This window comes from Bombyx mori, chromosome 19 (genome assembly GCF_030269925.1).
Source record: "Bombyx mori chromosome 19, ASM3026992v2".
NCBI classification, from domain to species: domain Eukaryota; kingdom Metazoa; phylum Arthropoda; class Insecta; order Lepidoptera; family Bombycidae; genus Bombyx; species Bombyx mori.
The window spans coordinates 12,138,666-12,159,614 of NC_085125.1; the positions used below are offsets into that span (position 1 = coordinate 12,138,666).

Genomic DNA, 20,949 nt, shown 5'->3' on the forward strand with positions numbered 1-20,949 from the left:
CAAAGAGTTTTATTACGGATATGAGATTTACCACTTTTATGAGGATCAGTTCTACGTATTTTATTAAATAAACATGTGATTGCGTACGATATCTATTAAGTAAATACCTGTTCTCAAAATTATCTGGTCGACATTTTATAATCGTTGTTATATGGAAGATTTTTGCGATATAATTTTATTAATGCAAATTATCTGGATTGTCTTTGAATGACTCGACCGAAAGAGAAAATTAAAAACCTCTTTCTTTCATTTTTTCATTATTTTAAAATCAAAAAAATACTGCTTATACGTCATTACGTGGATAATATGCGTGGATATTTATTTTTGTTCTAAGATTTTTGACTACATCGAAAATGGTTTCTCTTTGTTTGCTTAATGTACGTTATTTGTAACATTATGTTTGGTGTATTTGTTATACAATATTATCAGACCGGAGGCTGTTGGCATGTTTAATTATAAAACAACAGAGATGCATATACGCACTCACTCTAATCCCCGGAGGTAGTCGCGATAAGGAATTCATGGGTGACCCAATTTTAGGTTTAGGTTGTTCTTTGCAATGCGAATCGGCATTCTCAAAAACGTACATACTCTTTGTACTTTTACCATAGAATTTTGCTGTATGAAAAAAATTGAAAACCTAACAAAATTCAGGTAAGGAAATTAAATGTGTTTCACAATAAATGATTTTATCGCTTAAAATGTTATTTCGTGGATAACCTTGAACGGAGAACATAAATAGAGATAAAGTTATGCAAACGATTTTCTGTGTTTAAAATAAGATACGCCAATATTCACTGAACTCGACGAGTTCGTACGTAATCATACGTCCTAACCTAACATGTCCTACTTTTTATCTCTCTGCTTCACAATAATTATACGCTTTAAATAAAAATACAAGAATTAATTTCTATAATATCAAAACTGAGAGCTTATCTAAATTAATCTTAATATACAGCTTGTGATTACAATGGCCACAAATAGTCACTTTTGTACAAAATCATGTTCAAATTTACAAGATTCCAAAAAACGCATCTCCTATATAATAGTCCATAGAATTGCTCTTCAACAAATCGACTTACGACTTACCTGCTAGTAAGCAGTTATTATCGCTCATAGGCATAAGCGATGTAAGATGCGTGGCAAGGTGCTTCGGTCCGCTAAGGATCTTTTTATATCTTTAAAGTTAATTACAGAGGCGAAAAAACCTGAAGCTATTTTTTATCCCAATATGTATTGATAAAGTTTGTCATACCACCCGGCTTTGGAATGAGCACCACCCACGGTGTTTCCCACGCGCTAGGATATGTCCTTCTTCAAATGAGGCTTGTGGAAAGTACTTAACGGTAGGCAGCGGCTTAACATAATAACAAAATTATGATTTGCGTAATTACTGGTGGTAGGACCTCTTGTGAGTCCGCGCGGATAGGTACCACCACTCTGCCTATTTCTGCCGTGAAGCAGTAATGCGTTTCGGTTTAAAGGGCGGGGCAGCCGTCGTAACTATACTGAGACCTTAGAACTGATGTCTCAAGGTGGGTGGTACATTTACGTCATAGACGTCTATGGGCTCCACTAACCACTTAACACCAGGTGGTCCGTGAGCTCGTCCACCAATCTAAACAATAAAAAAAACCCGGTGCGTTAACCCCCTCGACCGGGTATCCGTAAATGGAATCAACAGCGTTAAAAAAAAGGCAGCGGCTTGGCTCTACCCGTAGCATTGCTGACGTCTATGGGTGACGGTAACCACTCACAACCAAGTGAGCCGCATGCTCGTCAAATAAATGATTAGAGTTCTAAAGTCCCAGTTTCAGTACAACGGCTGTCCCACCCTTCAAACCGAAACACATTACTACTTCACGGCAGAAAGAGACAGGATGGTGGTACCTGCCACCACCATACGTCCTGCCACCAGTAATAAATTAGTTAAATACATAAAATATGTATAAGATTATCTATTATATTTCTTCTTAAAGCAAAACACTATGTGATTCATCTAAAACAGAGTTTTATTTATTACTAGCGGCCCGCTCCGGCTCCGCTCGGGTCTTTGACAAAAATTTCAATGATATTTGACGTTGTTTTTTTTTTTAAATAAAAGAACACTTATTGCGGCATAAATATAAATAATAGTTAGACATATGCTGCCACGACACTTTTTGTAAATAAGAATGTGTTCTACAAAGTCGTAGTACATTATTTTATTCTATCATCAATGGTTTTCACAGGGCACGCGATGTAAAGAATATTTTACGTATTTTTTTACACCTTGCGTTACATTATTAGAGTTTTAGTAAGGATTTTGATTTGATTTTGATTTTGATCCCTAATTTAAAAAAAAAATTATAGTCTATGTCACTCGGGAATAGTGTAGCTTCCAAACAGTGAAAGAATTTTTCAAATCGGCTCAGTAGTTTCGGAGCCTATTCAATACAAACGAACAAACAAATCTTTCCTCTTTATAATATTAAGTAGAGAAATACAGATATTTTTTACTTAACAAATATCAACTAATGAAATAACTACTAACCTAAGACAGTTAAATGTTCATGCTTTACTATTCTTGTATTTCAATTTGAATTATCCTTTTCACTTTTTTAATAAAGCAAATTCACAAAGAGTTTTAATGAATTATATATTTTTATTCCGATCGAGAAAAAAACACGTTTCTCTCTTTGTCCCACTTGTGGCTCCCTCTTATGGTTGAATGCTGAACTAATACATACTCAAATATTAATGTTTCTGTCAACGTCAACGGCAACACAAAGCTTACATATTGACGCTTGATAGGCAAACGAGACTATAGTAGAATTATTTTGTCCGTGCAGTTTGGGTCATAAAAAATCGGAGCGGTGAAGCGAGTATTTCCCTCTCTCTTCCACTCACGAGCCTTATGGACGGGCATAGTGAAGCGCATTATTGTTGTCGATAAACGCTATCGATAGTGTATTTAGTTTGTCATTTTGTGGGTTAGTGATAAAAATGAAAGAAAAAATCACTAATCGAACATTTACACCACATATCGCCGCAGCAAGTTAACGAGAACGGCAGAAATTAACACTTTGTAACTTTTCGGGACTTATTCTTATTTCAGTGAAAAATTTTAACACATTGTTAACAACACGTGCAAATATTATTTTGAATAAATTCTACCGATTTGATACAAAACAAAGGAGTAGCCATTGTGTCACTAAAGAAATTCAGAGAACGAATGCATAAAAACACATTTCTCTTCGACATAATGTACTATAACTTGCAGTTAACTACAAATGAATCATAACATAACAATGTCTCACCACCCTTCGTAGACCACCCCTCCGCCATGTACCTGCCTTCGATGACTCATTTGTTTTTATCGATAATGGCGTTGCGCTCGCGCAACATGCTCACCGCCCTAGCCGGGCTATGTTTTATGACCCAAACTGCAGGGACAAAATAATTCTACTATAAGCGACAATAACTGCTTTGTACATAAATGATAGACAATAACCATAGTCGATGCGCAAAAAAAAAAAAAAAATTCTAGATCTATTAAAATCATTTCAATCCTACAGCTAGACTCGTTAAAATAGAATTGTTTTCAGGTATTTCAACTTTAAATTAGTCTACTGTAAAGTTCACGCATTGTCGCTTAGTCACGTTTGCCTTTCAAGCGTCGATATATAATCATTTCGAATTCCAGGCAAACGAAACAATGACATCAAGACTCCAATAGCGATGCAAGAAATTAATGAAGCGTACATCGCATGCGGTTTCGGGTGGTTCCACATCCGGCTACTGGCTATATCGTTTGTGGGCTTCGTGGCGGGGGTTTTGGTCAGCAACAGCACTGCGTACCTGCTCCCCAGTGCCGAATGCGATCTCAACATGTCGTTGGTGCAGAAAGGCTTACTGAATGCTATACCTTACTCAGGTAATCTATATATATATATATAAATATATTGCTGTTCGTTAGTCTCGTTAAAACTCGAGAACGGCTGGGCCGATTTGGCTAATTTTGATCTTGAATTATTTTTGGAAGTCCAGAGAAGGTTTAAAAGATGAATAAATATGAAAATGCTCGGAATTAAATAAAAATAACAATTTTGGTTTTTCCTTTGATCTGTCCTCCGTCGGATGGATTCCTTTTGTTTGTTTTAAGTTTATTTTATACGAAAGTTTAGGTCTTATATTTATCGATTGAGGCACTACGAAGTCTACCGGGTCAGCTAGTTGGTGATAATTATAGGTAACGTATTATCGTAAAATTTTATGTCATTTTCGTTTAATTTATGATTAAGCCACCGACCTGTAGACTTTTTGAGATAGGTCGAATTGTTTGTTTTATTGGAACAGTGGCTATGATTCAAACTAGTATAAATAACTGCGTCGTGGCAGAACTACGTATGATCGTGGTAACTAGACGTGTAATCTCACGGATTATTATAAATTTTGAAAGATAAATAAAATAATAATAAAATAAAAGATAAAAATCGCTTGATCGAAGGACACCGGGCGTTTTATCATACGGACTCGTGACTTAATACAGTAACTTTCAAACGAACTAAAAACCTGCTTACGACCTTTTAAGTAATAGGACTACGTGTGATGATGACCAGAAGCCAATGGATAACGGTTGATTTCCGTCAGACAAAAATATAACAATTTATTTGCTTATTTATTAAAATTCCAATCTATTTAAGAGAAAATTTGATCAACTAATAAAATCACAACTGTGAATTTAATGTATATTTTGTTTACTTTGTATCTCCGAATTGTGTTGCATTCATTCTGAACAATGAATTATATTAAATCGCGCTAAAAGGTATACTTCAAAGAAAACCTTCATTCTAATGGAAGATAGCTTCGAATAAATACGAATCGAAGTATGAAACATTACTAGATTGAACGTAGACGAAGTAATGGAACAAAAAACAAGAATACATAAAAGAAAACCGTTCTCACTGAATTCAGAAATTTAATACAATAGAATGATATTTTTAAGAAAGCTGAGAAGTCGCATAATATTATTTTTAGTGATAGGATTCGTTGTATTAAAGATTGGTAAATAAAAATGTAAAGGCAGTGTGGTATAGATCTGAAATTGTACCTCCACATCTTATTCTGTGGTTGTCGTAAAAGGCGATTAAGGGATTTGCCGGAGAACAGACGGCATTGTTCTCTGACCACACCAGCGAACTGCGATCACCATCCTCTATTTGCCAGTTCTAGTACGTATTGTAAGCCCACATGGATAGGGAATATCTTGCCAATTTCCTGTATCTCTGTGTCTCTGCGTACTTATTTTACTAAAAAGTTAAATGGAAATAAGATATTAAAAGAATGAAATTGTAAAATCAAGGAAAGAAATAAACTTCAAACAACATAATATTATACCTTTAGATCTTTCGTCTAAGACAGGGGCTTCCAAACTTATTGTATCTACTGCCCGCTTTGAGAATAAATTATTCTCACCTACTTAAAAACCACTATAGCGAGAGCTCAGTCGGTGTCTAAGAGTCCTCCTAGATGAAATTACAAATCGCCTCCCAAGCCTCTACACAACGCCCGCATTTCTTTTGTGGGTCTCTTACCGCCCGGCCTTAAGCCTGCAGCGCCCAGAAGGGGGCGTTATCGCCCACTTTGGGAAAGGCTGGTCAAGATTTACCTATGACTTACAATAACTTACTTTACTTAAAATAAATTCATATATTAAAAGGTATAAAATGCCATCCCTAATCCTCTATATTTATAAAATATTAACACAAATTAATTAGGTATATTCTGTTTACAATTTAGTAACTAAACTGATATTTAAATACTTAAACAACATTGCATCAACGAGAACCACCGAAAATTCCTACAGTGAAACTCCTTGATTAGTCAATTTATTTAGGGGTGCCTCCATAAAATATTTATACAATTTATTACTACAGGAATGCTGCTCTCGACCGTGATAGCCGGATTCCTAACCGACACTTTTGGGAGGAAGACTTTTGTTACTCTCGGATTCGGAGGGATGTTTATATTCATGTTCATTTCGGCTTCAAGCCAAACTTACGAAGTATTGATCACGGCAAAATTCTTCGAGGGTATTCTGTGAGTAGAATTTATATATTATGTATCTTTTTCTAAGTATTATCTTACTGTTGCAAATGAGTATGATGTGGGACTTAATTAATCGGCCTCGATTTTTTCCATAGTTAGCTAAATGGCTAGTAATTACTCCGCGCCGTGGAGTTATAGTTGGTCTATTAATGTTAATGGTATACAAGTTGCCGTCCGCGGACATTCGTAGGATGCGTTTTTTACAGTTGATAGGCAAAAAATATCGTGGACTATCTGTTCTTAAGGTTACCAAGGACATTAAGATAAATTAATCAAGATAACAACTGGTTCTTATTTTTATAATTAGGCAGGCAAGCTCACGGTATGTCTAATGCCAAATGATTATCAAATCTCAATTTAAAATCAAAGCTGAGTGATTAAATATTAATTCTATATTACAAAACACACAAGTAGCTTCCTCGGTGCTTTTGTTTCAAAGCTTAGAGATTTCGAGTTCGCCAATTCTATTCTTGAAGGAGTTTCATGTTGGTGCCATAATAACTTTCTGTCCTGTCTCTTCCATACAAGCACCACTCGAGTAGGCAGAAGCTGATTTAAGTTATTTCTTCGAATTATCCTCAAATAATTAACTCAATAGATTACCTCACAAATATGATGCATATTTTCCAATTCTTTATAAGTCACGTCATCATTCAGCAACGTTGTATGTAGAGAAATTATTTAAGCAATATTTCTGGAACCGCGCGTCCGCTTACAAAATCCGATACAGGACTTATAAGAATTCGATTATAAATTCATTAGCTTTTGCCCGCGACTTCGTCCGCGTGGATATAGTGCTAAATTTTACCCGCGACTTCATTTACAGTACTCAGGATTGGAGCTTCATTACTGAACCGGTAGATGGCGTTGAATAAGCTAGATTTTGAGATATTTTGACAAACAATTTTTAATTTTTCGGAAAAAAAAAATTTTTTTTTCTTCATGAAAAGTATCCTATTTTACTTCTAATACCTCCAAGAATATGTGTACAAAGTTTCATGATGATCGGTTGAGTAGTTTTTGCGTGAAAGCGTAACAAACAAACTTACATTCACATTTATATATTAGTAGGGATTATATTCGACAGATTTGCAACATCCTTCAGTGCGGCGGTAACATTGACAACGGAATACTGCCACAATCGAATCAGGGACCAAGTTTTCTTATGCCAGTCGTCTTTCGCCGCTATTGCACAAATTATCATTGCTGCGATGTCATTTGCGATATTAATGAATGATTGGAAATTTAATCTGGGAGGTTTTTTGGGTAAGGAAATTAATAGTTATATAATAGCTCGTTTGAGAAACTATGACCAAGTATGATGCCTAATGTGCTTTCAACCTGGTCCACTATATAAATCTGTAGACATGATACCTAGCTATAAGAGGTTCCTGAAGGCCGTAGACTAACCCGAATACCATTAACCACATTGAAATACAAGGTTAGTATATTTAACAGCACTTTTAGAGCAAGGTTAATGTCTCTAGTAGTACTGTACAACAGCAGTACCACTTTTTAAATTAAGGTGCATATATGCTTCGTGTTAGAATTGGGTAGCGTGGTTGTATTCATGAGTTTCGCAGTGAGTAAGCACGTCTTAAAACCAGTAAAAGTTGGTTTAGTGAGCAAATCGTTCTATATTTGAATTGCGGTCGACAGGCAGCGAATCTCGTGGCTAACCTCGTGTTTGGTAGTTGCAAAAGTCCATAGACATTCTCAATTGCACGTTTAGATAGCTGTTGTGCTTCAAACCGGAATCGATCGATGTTTCCCGACGAGACGGGACGGCACGTACCCCTTTTGTGATCTTCAAAATATCCTAGGAGTAAGTATTATAAATAAATTTCAAATTTAATTTTAGATAGAAATAAATACACTTGTTATCGGTACATCTTTTACCAAAATGTACAAAAGGTTTTGTTTGGAGATAGTGTAACATCGAAACATTGGGTGAGACATTATTTTTATTCACTTTGGACTGGAACTAATCGTTCAGAATTTCATCAATTCCCCTTAAAATACACGAAAAGTATAATAGTTGACTGGAAATCCAAATGCAATCGACTTCCACTTGCACCACGCAGAGAGCTTTATAAATACACTTGGTAGTACAGTAGCAAAAGTTACGTGCACGTCATATGTGTTATAATCTTATTACTGGTGACATCCACTCGAGCTTCGCTGTGACTATTGGTTAATGTATTAAATATAGTTACTACTGGCTGATACTACTGGAACGCCATTTATTGTGGCTGGGAATATGACAAAAAAACAAGATTTCCACCAGTTCTAGTGAATGGATTAAGCGAAAAAATGTCAGATCAAAGAATCTGACCGAATCTTGAAGCTTAGGGGCTAGCTCATTTATTTTTTCTATGACATTCTGTGTCTCAAATAAATAGTTGAGAAAAACCTACCGGATATATTGTGAGCTTTCACGAATGTCATGATACTAGGTTCGGCCAGTTTCTTTAAGAACAATCTTGCGTTACTCTTCATAGATTAGGATTTTCGCATTCCGAGCACAATTCATCAATCAATTCAATTCAGCTCATATGATTTCAAGCCAATAAGTCAAAAAATTTAAACCAAATAATCTGAATGACCCCAATAAGTTTTAACTATTGTGCATGTAACCGACTAAAGTGGTAACAGTACCCAAAGTAATAATAGGAAATGCATTCCATCAGATATATATTTAACTCATTTGATGATATGTCTCAAAATGAGCAGCTATTTAAGATAATGTGTATACGGTCTAAGCACAACCTAAGCTGGTAAATAATGTTTCGATCTAGGTAGACCTTTGTCCTGCGGTACATTTAAGTATAAACAAACTTATCTTTTAAGAACCAATGTCAACCTCTGTCTGTCAATCATTGAACCAATGTCACGGTAGGGTATTTCGTGCACCACTATCATATACTACGATGCAGCAGTTATACAACGTAATGAAGACTTTAAATTTAAGTCTAAAGGGGTGGCAGCATGTTCTGAGGATATCACTGCGGTATCCTTCAGAGTAGGCAATGATATCATCCACACACTTATAAATATTTATAATATGAATCCTGAATGAGGCATCGATGCCTTTGGGGCTCGAGCCCCAAAACTAACGATGTTATCCTTTTACAGAACTGAACACTTGGAATTTTTACCTATATCTGATGTCTTTGTGGTCAGTATCAGCGTGTTTGTTGTACACGATTTTCATTCCCGAAAGTCCAAAATACTTGATAACGCAGAAGAAATTCAACGAAGCGAGGAATATATTAATCAAAATGTATACAATGAATACTGGTAAACCAGAGAACACATTTCCGGTAAGATTTGCATTTTTGGTGAAGTTCTGTCAAATGCTAAAACTAATTTGACTGACTAATTATGTAACCAGGCGAGATCTCCTGTACCATTGTAGCAATTTGTTGAAGCTTAATGAACCCACCAGCCGTAGACAGACTATGATAGGAAACTTTATTACCAACAACAATTGGAACAAGGATGAACTGATCATATTCATACTCAAATAATAGCAGGGCTGGACATCTAATTTGTTTAAGCTACAGAGTAAATAATCATATCATCTATATATAGTGACGCGATTGCCAGAAGTTCTATTATGAATAAACTACCTAACATGCTATTAAACTCAGGGTAGATTTTTTAATCATATTGTTTTAATAATGTTCTCTTACTACTTTGTACCACTTTCACTAACCAGCTACGAACACTCTGATGTAATTTAGAGTGTTAAAAGCAATTTGACTACATCAAAGCGACGTTGTTTGATTAAAACAATACGAAAATTATTCTTCAAAATAAAAGTCTATTAATAAAATTTAATCTAAGCTTGAAAATAAAAGCTTTAGAAAGTTTCCACTAACTTAAAGCTCGAAATATTAAGCTCGAGTATTTATTCGCTGCTTTGAATTGAATGTTTAATCAACACATTGTAGGGATAAATGAAAAATGTTGTTTTTCTTTTGTTTTTTTTTAACCATTTTCTTTTTCTGACTTGTTTACTATATTTATTTTCTTTATTAAAATTCAACTCAGAATATAACTTTTTTTAGTGCTTTTTGTAAGCTTTTTTTGCATATGAATTCAAACTGTAAAATCTGATGTTTATGTATATTAAAGAAATTGATTAAACATTGAAAGGGGATAACTGAAGAAGGATAATTGGGCATAAACTAATCAGTTGCTTTTTAGAGTTTAGAGTTATTTTCTATGAATATCTGTATATCTCTGTATATCAGTTCACACACATCTATGAAACCACTGCATGGATTGTCATGTAGTTTTCACAGTTAGAAATAAATTCGTATGTAAGTAGAAAAAAAAATCGGGTTTGCGGAAAAAAATCAACACTTAGAGATGCTTAGAATTTTATTTCTGTCGCGCTCACATCCAATAAACTGGTTTTAACTAAATTCAGTATGGAACTAGTGTAAGTAATATAGGCTACCTTTCATCCCACTGTTAAGCATGGATCTTCACCTAATAAGTTGTAATCCAGTCGAGGTTGCGAGCAAAAATCTATTTGGTAATAATTAAGCACGTCGAACTTGAAAGAGGAAGTCATATAGTAAATTTATTATACAACTCAATTATTTTGTTTCGAAAATCACAGAAAATTCAAAATTGTATTATTTAAAATTCATTTATGCTTCATTGTTGAAAGCTTTAATGCACACAGTTTGATATGCTTTTTATAACTGCCTGCTGGATTTAATAACAAAACGTAGTCACATCCTTCCATACGAGTATTTGTGCGTGTTATCCTTTACGTTTATAATTAAGTATTTCAACAAAATCAACTGGTTCCTTTTTTTTGAATAGTACCCAAACTTATGGAAAGATAAGCTGCCACAGCAAGTCGAAGAAGCTTCGAAAGAAAATCTATGCAAAGCTTTTAAACACCAGATTGTCGTCGGACTAAGAAATGTTAAACCAATGTTCAGGAGACCTTTGGTTTTGTATCTGCTAATGATTAGCTTCTCGCAGTTTTTGATAATGGGTGTGTAAGTATTGTTTTAGAATTTTCGGATGGTGAAATTCGTAGATCCGACGGTGAAAAGGAATAACGGGCATACAAAAAAAAACCTTTTAACAATTCCCATAGATTATACAGTATAAAAAAGAGAGAAGTAATACACTTCCTTAGACCTAGAGATACCAAAATGTTCGTAAGTTCAATAGATACACTTTGTGATTCGCGTTCTTGCTTTTAACATTGAGCACCGAAAATGGTGTTACATTAGGTAGACCGGAATAACCTTACCTCTTTATCTTATAATAGTAGCCTTTGTTGCTGAGGTCCACAAATTTACAAAAATATTTTTATGTTTTTAATTTATTTTAGACAATTCAATGTCACAAAACATCGTGTTACAATACCCTTGTGCGTTTAAGTAGTATATATAATATTTTATTATATTAATATTGTAATATAAAATTTGGTTTAAGTATTTTACAAGATCATCTAGCCGTTTCTAAAAGCAACAACAGAAAGAAATAAAGCCTAACTAATTCCTCTATAATTTTCAGGTACAACGTATTGAGGTTATGGTATCCTCAATTGTCGACTATTGTCGAGCACTACAGTACGGGAACTAACAGTAATTTGTGTAGCATGTTGGATGCTTACACAGCTGACCTGAAGACCGCTGTGACTAATTCGTCGAGCTCCGACGTCTGTGTGGTGGTAAGTAGGAGCAATACAGCAAAATCTATATAGCGAAACCTGGGTATTTGAAGATTTACTAAGGATTCTAAATTCTTGTTTGGAATTGCTTAGATGGGTGGACGAGCTCACCTGGTGTTAAATGGTGACTGGAGCCCACAGACATCTACCACGTAAATGCGATACCCACCTTGAAATATAAGTTATAAGATCTCAGTATAGTTACAACGGCCCCACCCTTCAAACCGAAACGCATTACTGCCTCACGACAGAAATAGGCAGGGTGGTGGTACCTACCCACGCGGTCTCTCATCAAGAGGTCCTACCACCAGTAACGTAGTAGGAGTTATACAGCAAATCTATATAGCGAAACCTAGGTATTTGAAGATTTACTAAGGATTCCAAACTCTTGTGTCAAGATGATCAGCTGCAAGATTTAAGTTGGATATGACTTCAGCTCTATTTGGCTGAATAGGTCATTTCTTCTTCTTATTCGTGTAAACCATCACTAATAATCGTGGTTGGAGTCAGGCAGCCATTTTTGGGATGACCGCGAGCTTAGTTGCAGTGTTTACTTGCTATTTCCCTTCTATCCTGGGGGGATTCACCCCTAACCTAACCTAACACAGAACGCCTCCTTAGCGCTATGATATCACAGGATTTTTCAATCCCGCACCAAAAGAAAAGTCACATATGATACAATGTTGGTATTGGTGGTGTGGAAGTGGTGGTTAATCTGCTTAGAATAGTATGGGTGATTTTGTCGGATCAAGACGCAATGCAAGTCTTTAAGATTGACATATTTAAAACAAATAACCTGATTCTTGGAAAATTGGTGTTCTCTTGAAAATGGTGTAGTTAAATGGGCTCATTAATTATTCTGCCAAGTTTTACTGACAACTCTTGACTTTGAAAGTAGCATCTGCTATCATATTTGGAATTGGCGACAACTCAAGATTATGGGCACTTAGTTTCTTGGATGAAACTAATTCAACCTGAATCATTTGCGTAATAATATTTTACCACTATTTTTTATCGTTCAAAGGGTAGTTATTATAGGAATTAATCCACGTTATGATGTTTATATCGTAAACAATACGAAATTATCATAATTGAAAATAAATTATGGAAATAATAACAGCTAACGTTTAGTGGATTACAAAAATATAATAGTAAATACAGAAATATGAAGGCCATTGCTTTGTTCTAATGGAATATTGGATTACAATTTCCGTAATTGTCAAAGCCGTTTGTGTTGGATTTAGAGATAATTTTACTTTAAATAATTTATTACCATGCTCTTGTAGGCAATATTTTAGGAAGTGAAGGTAAATTCCTATTTATTTATGTATTAACCTATTATGAAGCGGTTTTCTATTGGAGATCATAACGTTACATCGCTACTCATATTGAGATGCGACCTCCAAAAGTTGACAGGAAGAGATCGCTTTCGGCAATAAGTGTGCCCAATTTTTTTTTTTTACATATTATCTTAATTTGGGAGTGAATTTGGTATAAATTTGGCTACACCGTCGCTTAAGCCAAAACGCACATTTGCTATGCAGCCCAAATAGGTTAGATGTTCTAGGGCTAATTCCTATCTATAATAGGACCACTGACACACTAAGATCGACTAAGCTTTTGTTTTTATGGCCTTTCGTGGTTCAAATCATCTGATTCAAAAGCGTTATTGTGTTAGGCTAGTGTTCACCATCTTCAGTTAGATGGGACTGGTGTTATAGAATTTGAATCTTAGATCTCATGTCTCATTATGACGTGAAGTTCTTATATATATAATTAAAAGTCCGCTAGCTACTTAGGACTCAGGTCGTCATAAACACTTAGGCTATCTAAAACATTCAAAATTCTAGATTCTAAAACAATACTTACTTACTTCACTTACACAAATTAGTTCATTTAATTAGTTACTTTATTCACTAAGGACTTTAGTCATACAATTATCCATTAAAATCGAATGAAAATTTATATATTTCGACACTAAAATGTTTGGAAAAACGCCTTTTCTGTGTAAACATTATTGTCATAATTCCCAGTGGCGAGCTAAGCTAAGCGGTTGCTAAGCTTTATCAAAAATTGAAACTGTCACATCGTTCCAACCAAAAAGCTGCAAATGACAGCACGAAAGTATATAAGTATTCCATTAAGAATGAAATTGTTGGGCTGTTTGTAAAAAAACATATTTCAATTAAACTAAACATGCTACATTGAATACTTTATGATGCCGTAAACGAATTTTCGAGGAAAGTTATAGAGCATCAACACAATGAAAGCTAAATAAAGTTAAGAAAGTTTACGACCGGGAGTCGAAATCTGATCCTATTGATGTCCTATTGAAGTCACGATCGCCAATCACCAGACCAACCAATTGATCAAATTAGTCGATAAAATAATACAGATTTTGCGATAATCCAAAAGTAATTTGTAACTAATCATTTAAGCCAACGAAAACAGTTTTGTATTAATACAATAGCCTCTCTCTACGAGTATACGTCAATTAATTTCCCGATAGGACCTAGTAAACGTTCCAATACAGAATATAATAAGCAAAATCATAAAAATATACAAAAGCAATCTCCATATTTAGTATTCGTAATGCGAATTGAATCACCGATAGCGTTATTCAGTAAAGATCGGGCTCTTGATTGGAATTCCATACAGTCGCTCAGCTGAACATTTTCGTGAAAGTATAACAATACATTTATAGCAATTCAGAATATTTGAAGGTGACCTTTCCGTAAAAGTTATTTCGAATGATCTAGACCTACATTTGGTCACCTTCTACTACAAACTGTTGAAACTACTTGTAGTGTCACAGTTACAAAAATCTATCGTTTCTCAGTTTTTTGTTGAGATACCAAACTGTGTTTTACGATTTCAATCCATTATCACATAAAACGCTTTGTTTTCACATTCATCTAAGATGTAATGATTCCAGCATCCAATCTCGAACATAGGTTCATAGGACAGCTTAATTAAGTAGCTTACGTAAAAAAACAGTCTCGACATTACATCACTCACTAAGGATACCGATTACTTGAAACTTCTATAGGACGGTACCTAGCTCCGCATGTCAACGTACCAGATAGTATAAGTGGCGTTGATTATCACCATCACGTGAGATGCATGTTTCTAGACCTTAATAAAAACAAACAACATAACATTCATCAGACAGCATCATATTTTATACAGATTTCAGGAAGAAATCTGTGGTTTAATATGCTTATGCTATTAGGCTATTAATATTGAAAACTTTTTTTTCTGTGAACAATTCAGTGTTTTTTTTTCTTTTAATCGATGTATTTTCTACCAGCGGCTGATCATTATCAGGGATCTAACCAGCCCCATCAATTGAATCACTGATGAGATCCGGTAAATCACTACCGTGAAATTTCTAAACCTAAAATATCTCAAAATTTTCAGTTTCTTCTTAAGCATTACCAGGCATTAAACATTACATTTGACTGGTCGTAGGACATCCTGTGAGTCCGCCGTGAAGCAGTAATGCGTTTCGATTTGAAGGGTGGGGTAGCTTTTGTAACTATACTGAGACCTTAGAACTTATATCTCAAGGTGGGTGGCGCATTTACGTTGTAGATGTCTATGGGCTCCAGTAACCACTTAACACCAGGTGGGCTGTGAGCTCGTCCACCCATCTAAGCAATAAAAAAAGGCTATCATCTCATCCTCTGAGAATTTGACTTCGAACAACATTTACGATAGTATTCAGAACCTCCATCTTATTTTCGCATTTTTATAACATCTTTTTGTTATGGACCGATATCACTTATGTTTCTCCTTGTATTTCTTTTACAGACCCCAAGCGGAGCTGAAACATACATAAACAGCATGATTATTGGCTGCGTCTGTCTCCTACCGTATTTCGTCTCCGGGGTTATCGTCAACCGTGTTGGGAAGAAACCATTGCTGATCGCAGCTGGCGTGATCACTACAGCCATAACTTTAAGCGTTCAATGGGCCAATTCCAAAGCAGCGATCGTATCGCTTTTTGCTATCGATACAGCTGTGGGTCAGGTTTTGTTGAGCTTGAATCAGGCCTTGACAGTTGAGTTGTTTCCGACAACTACTAGGTATGTATTTTACAATATCTATACATTAATACGTGAAGCAAAAACTTTGTACCCCTTTTTACGAAAATTGCGCCGACGTAGGAGTATAAATTTTCCCACACTTTTAGAGAATATAGAGAAGGAGCGCAGAATGCTAATATTTTTTTTAATTGTGCATTAATAATACATTAAATCAATAAAAAAACATTACACACACTACCATGTATTTGACACACACACATATTTATACTCTATGTTTATTCTATGTTTATTGTCAAACTTTTGTTATTGCTTAAAGTCTGTGGTCAAATTGAGAATAGAATAAGTATTGTTTGTCTTCATTAATATTTGCCTAAAGTGTAGTCTTGGCGAAATCTGTGATTATATAGAAGTATAATAGTTTTTGACAATAGAACCATAATAATGTTCAAACCTATAATTTCAATTAATTATAGTCGAATTTCGACTACTGCGGGATCACTAGCTTATTTTTAAAACGTCATAACATTTTCCATCACATACCTATTTTACGAATTGAAATATGAAACTTAAGGCCGAGGAAGCTAGGTCAAACTTGTACTTAGCAGGTCACCTAGAACTCAAGGTTAAAAAAAGGCTTATTTACTACAGGGCGTCAAAGGTAATGCTATGTTAATTTATAATTTATGACTGAATTAATTAACGGTCTTATTGATATTATTATTGCGATAAGCACTTTTCACAGTTGTTTAAGTATAACGAGATTGATAAAAAACTCCGATATTTCATACTGAATATTCGATCGAAATGTTCATTACTAGTTTAAATAAAGATAAAAAAAAATTTTTTTTTATTGCCCTTGTAGGCAGACGAGCATACGGCCCACCTGATGGTGAGTGGTTACCGTTGCCCATGGACTTCAGCAATGCTAGGGGCAGAGCCAAGCCGCTGCCTACCGCTTAACACTCTCCACAAGCCTCGTTTGAAGAAGGACATGTCATAGCGCTCGGGAAACACCGTGGAGGGGAGCTCATTCCATAGCCGGATGGTACGTGGCAAAAAATCTTGAAAATGTCGTGAACGTTGCTTAGGTTTTTGCTGTATTTTTTTTACGGCAACTATCGCGACGCATAAATAGCGTTCCTATAACTGGGTGTATCAGACAGATGGTATTTAAGTACTTGGCAAACGTTCTGAACCGTGACCCTAGGTTAAATAGCACTTTGCAGAGTGAACTGGGGTTTAGGGGAGATATAGTATTTATTGTAAGGACAATGGGGGAATGAACAGATTAATTAGAATCATACGGTTTCAATGGATATCGTTGGGATATTGAAGTAGTTCCAATTTGCAGATTTAATTTGATGGTATTGAGAAGATTGGCTAAGCACCAAGTATGATTGTGAACAGGCTATAAAGTTTAGGTACGCTATAGGTATTTCAAGAAACGATAACGAGAACTTTTTCTTTTCAAGTGAAGTGTTACAAAATTTTTCGCCACACCCCCATTCTTACTTAGCACGTACAAAACTCTGCCCTATGAATGAATATCTACTGTGTAAAACTAATAAGCATGATAGAAATGGGTACTTAATTAAATATTAATTTTATTACATACTCCTTTTTAACGGTGATGAACGTATTTTTAATCTGTTAGGCTAGCTCTGCTTTTATTTTATGCGAAGGAGTCATACATTCTGGCTGCCATCTAGACCTTGCCAAATTTTAATAAAGCTCTCCATCGTAGTTACAGACTGACTAAAACAAAACTAAAATGCTTGCTACACGCTCAAAGATATAAAGTCAAAGCCTCCAATACTTGTAGAAATAAATTCCTATTTGTTGAAACAGAACATTTTATTGCAGATACATACAAATAGAACTGTGGGATTAAAAGTTATCTGTTTGTTTTTATAGGACAGTTTTCTTTTCACTTTTTATTATAGTTCAAAAGATGATTTTGTCTAGGCACCATCAATTTTTAGGCACAGGATTGAAATTACAAGTATGTTAGATTTTATCTTGGTTTACAAATTGGAGCCCATGATCTTTGTTATCAAGCTAAACAGGGAGTCAAGATCGGTTCATGATCATTACGTTTTCAATTAAAGGCTTGTTATTAACCCACTGATTTTTATATCGGATATTCTCAGTGGGTCACGTTTCCAATCCGATGGTAGTTTTAGCGAAGCACTGCTTTCGCTATGGCATAAGTTAACAAAGTCTCGCAGGATAAGCCTAAGTTTGACTACGTACGACTGGAGAATAGCCCTTTTTATGTTTGAGAATTTACTGGTGGCCGGAGGCCTTTTCAGTTTTACCAAGGCAGGTGGGTGAGCAAAGGCTCAGCCAGGAGGAAGAATAGCCCCTGGAGGCTCCCAGCGATTATTTTAAACCATTATGTCGGGACTCACGAAACCGGAAATGAAATCGAAGTATCAACCGAAGTTGATGAAATACCGGCCCTTGTTCATAAACTTTACCTACAAGTGAACGTACAGAATATCTACATTTAATACATATCCAAATATAATATGGTATGTACAAACCTGATGTGAATTGAAACAAAGGATCCGAAATAACGGATTAATTCACAAAATCAGGACACGCTGTACAATTAAACGATGAATACGTTCATACAAACATAGATAAATGTCGAAAACAATTTGTGGTGGTCCAAATCACTGAGTCGGAATGCTTCTATTGAATTTGGAATCAAGTGTGATATGATCTTATCCGGCGCCGAATGTTCCGACCTTGCGAGACAAAGGGCCGATACAGCTTTTGTCAGTCCCACAGTCACAATAGAGCCAAATACAGACGGATGATTCTGTATTTTAAGGTATATGGAAAATTATGCGCTTCGCAATGGATGTTTTTTTTTGTTTTTTTTTTGATTAAACTCACAATTTTATTAAAAAAGTGTGTGTGTCCGCTCCGACGCACGACTGGAGTTTACTGGATATAAAAAATTAAACGAAACAATACGAGAAATAGTTCTATATTACGACAACACGATACACTACAGATTATTAACAAATTAACGAGACACAAAACAAACGACTAACAAATATATGAAAATACAATAATGAGAGAAACGCGCGATCAGTACGAGGCTTTGTGGCGGACTGCCGGCGCAGCAGCCCGGCGCGCATTTCGTGTGACATGCGCAATCAGGCGCATAACGCATTTCGTGTGACATGCTAGTACGATTTTGGTCCCCATAATGTTCATACCCCGGGCCTATATATGTAAATCGATTCTAAAGGAGTAAACTCCAAAAACAAAAGCGTGTTTCTTTTGTTTCGATACTAATAACTATTGAATGGATATGGACATTTTCAAAAGCTATATAATTAAAATACGTGGTTTGATTTTAAGAGCAAAAAAGTGTGTGTGTCCGCTCCGACGCACGACTGGAGTTTACTGGATATAAAAAATTAAACGAAACAATACGAGAAATAGTTCTATATTACGACAACACGATACACTACAGATTATTAACAAATTAACGAGACACAAAACAAACGACTAACAAATATATGAAAATACAATAATGAGAGAAACGCGCGATCAGTACGAGGCTTTGTGGCGGACTGCCGGCGCAGCAGCCCGGCGTCACCTGCGATAACGCATTTCGTGTGACATGCGCAATCAGGCGCATAACGCATTTCGTGTGACATGCTAGTACGATTTTGGTCCCCATAATTTTCATACCCCGGGCCTATATATGTAAATCGATTCTAAAGGAGCAAACTCCAAAAATATTTAAGTAGCTGCGTCCTATTGTTGTAAATTGACGCTTTCCATTAAATGAGTACGTATGTGGATGATAATAGGTTTTATTTTTTGAAGAGGCAAGACAAAATTTAAAGGTATCGTCAATCAATTTTGACTGACTCGATGGTCTAGTAGTTAGCGCCTCTGACTGTCAGACTGACTTGGCGCACGAGGGTCGTGGGTTCGATTCCCAGATCGAGCAAACGTTCCTGTGATGAACAAGTTTGTTCGCTGTTTGCCTGTATATTTATTATCTATATATGTTTAAATTTAAACGTTTAAATGTATTTTTGTCAGCCACTGGTACCCATAACAGAGGGCATCCTAAATTAGGACCGAATGACCGTGCGGGATTGCTTTCCAGTTATTGATTTATTTATCAAAAAATTTAAAATTAAAGGAAATACACTTAAGACGTAGTCAGTATTAAGTAATACAAATTTAACTAGAGTAATACTCATTATCGTTTTGCGATATATAGCTAATTTGATCGGTCTTTCTATTAAAAGTGCTCAAAACTCCAACTTTTGGTTACAGAACGTTGGCTATTTCTATGATAATGGTGGCTGGGAGGATCGGTACCTTAACAGCGAATGTGGCGTTCCCGGTTCTCCTTGATATGGGCTGCGGAGTACCATTTTTCACGTTGACCGGAATGGTCATGTGTAAGTATATTTCCACAGTATGATCATAGAGGGGTTGTCGCAACTTATGTACTATAAGTTCCATCTTACTCATATCATTATTTTAAACTTACCTCTAATTTGTTATATAACTACCAAGACATTTGTCTAATCATGAAACGATTGCTTGAAAATAAAGAAACTTTCGCTAGTTAAGATGCAGTATCAAATTAAAACTTATTTAAAAATGTACTTGACGGAATTGGATTGTTAAAAATGATATTTCTTGTATTCAGTTTCATATCTAATTCCATAATAGCTAATTCCCAATTCTTATTTCAAGTGCTGGTGAAAAGATTTGTAGTAATCTCGCATGAATTGAGTTATGAGACAATTTCTGTCCGAAGCAGTTCTGTCTTCTAGTTTGGAGGCTAGGTCAGCTCTTATGTCAAGGACCTCGAAATTTCAATCTCATGTATCAAGCTTAGCAGCGGTATTCATAGCAACCACTTACACTTCGGTATCGATAGCTCACATGTTCCTTGGTCCTTAAGTCGATGGAGCTCTTTGGTCTTGGCATGTCCCTTATTGCTCTTGAATATAAAATTAATTAATTACATCTTATAGACCTAGAAAAGATTTAATTAAATTCTCTTGAAACAGTTAAAACGTTAAAGTACTTCAAAATTAGAACGATTGAATT

The 20,949-nt window shown here is 35.4% G+C and overlaps 2 protein-coding genes across 4 annotated transcripts in view; one reads left to right on the forward strand and one right to left on the reverse strand.

The window, feature by feature from the left end:
* Positions 1-20,949, reverse strand: part of LOC101739906 (hemicentin-2) — a 296,485-nt gene that overhangs the window by 187,033 nt on the left and 88,503 nt on the right. The window lies entirely within an intron of this gene.
* LOC101743886 (organic cation/carnitine transporter 2) overlaps positions 1-20,949 on the forward strand; it is a 37,934-nt gene that overhangs the window by 14,479 nt on the left and 2,506 nt on the right. For 2 of the 3 annotated variants that reach the window (XR_009975721.1, XM_038017675.2), the window contains exons 2-9: positions 3,686-3,916; positions 5,919-6,081; positions 7,178-7,356; positions 9,226-9,413; positions 10,933-11,114; positions 11,641-11,797; positions 15,611-15,885; positions 20,161-20,288. Coding sequence is in view for 2 of the 3 variants with exons in the window: in XM_038017675.2 (XP_037873603.1) it covers positions 3,686-3,916; positions 5,919-6,081; positions 7,178-7,356; positions 9,226-9,413; positions 10,933-11,114; positions 11,641-11,797; positions 15,611-15,885; positions 20,161-20,288 (1,503 nt within the window). In the remaining variant the exon portion in view is untranslated. Of the gene's footprint in view, positions 1-302; positions 655-3,685; positions 3,917-5,918; positions 6,082-7,177; positions 7,357-9,225; positions 9,414-10,932; positions 11,115-11,640; positions 11,798-15,610; positions 15,886-20,160; positions 20,289-20,949 lie in introns of those variants that run through there. The other variant, XM_038017676.2, reaches the window with a different exon arrangement.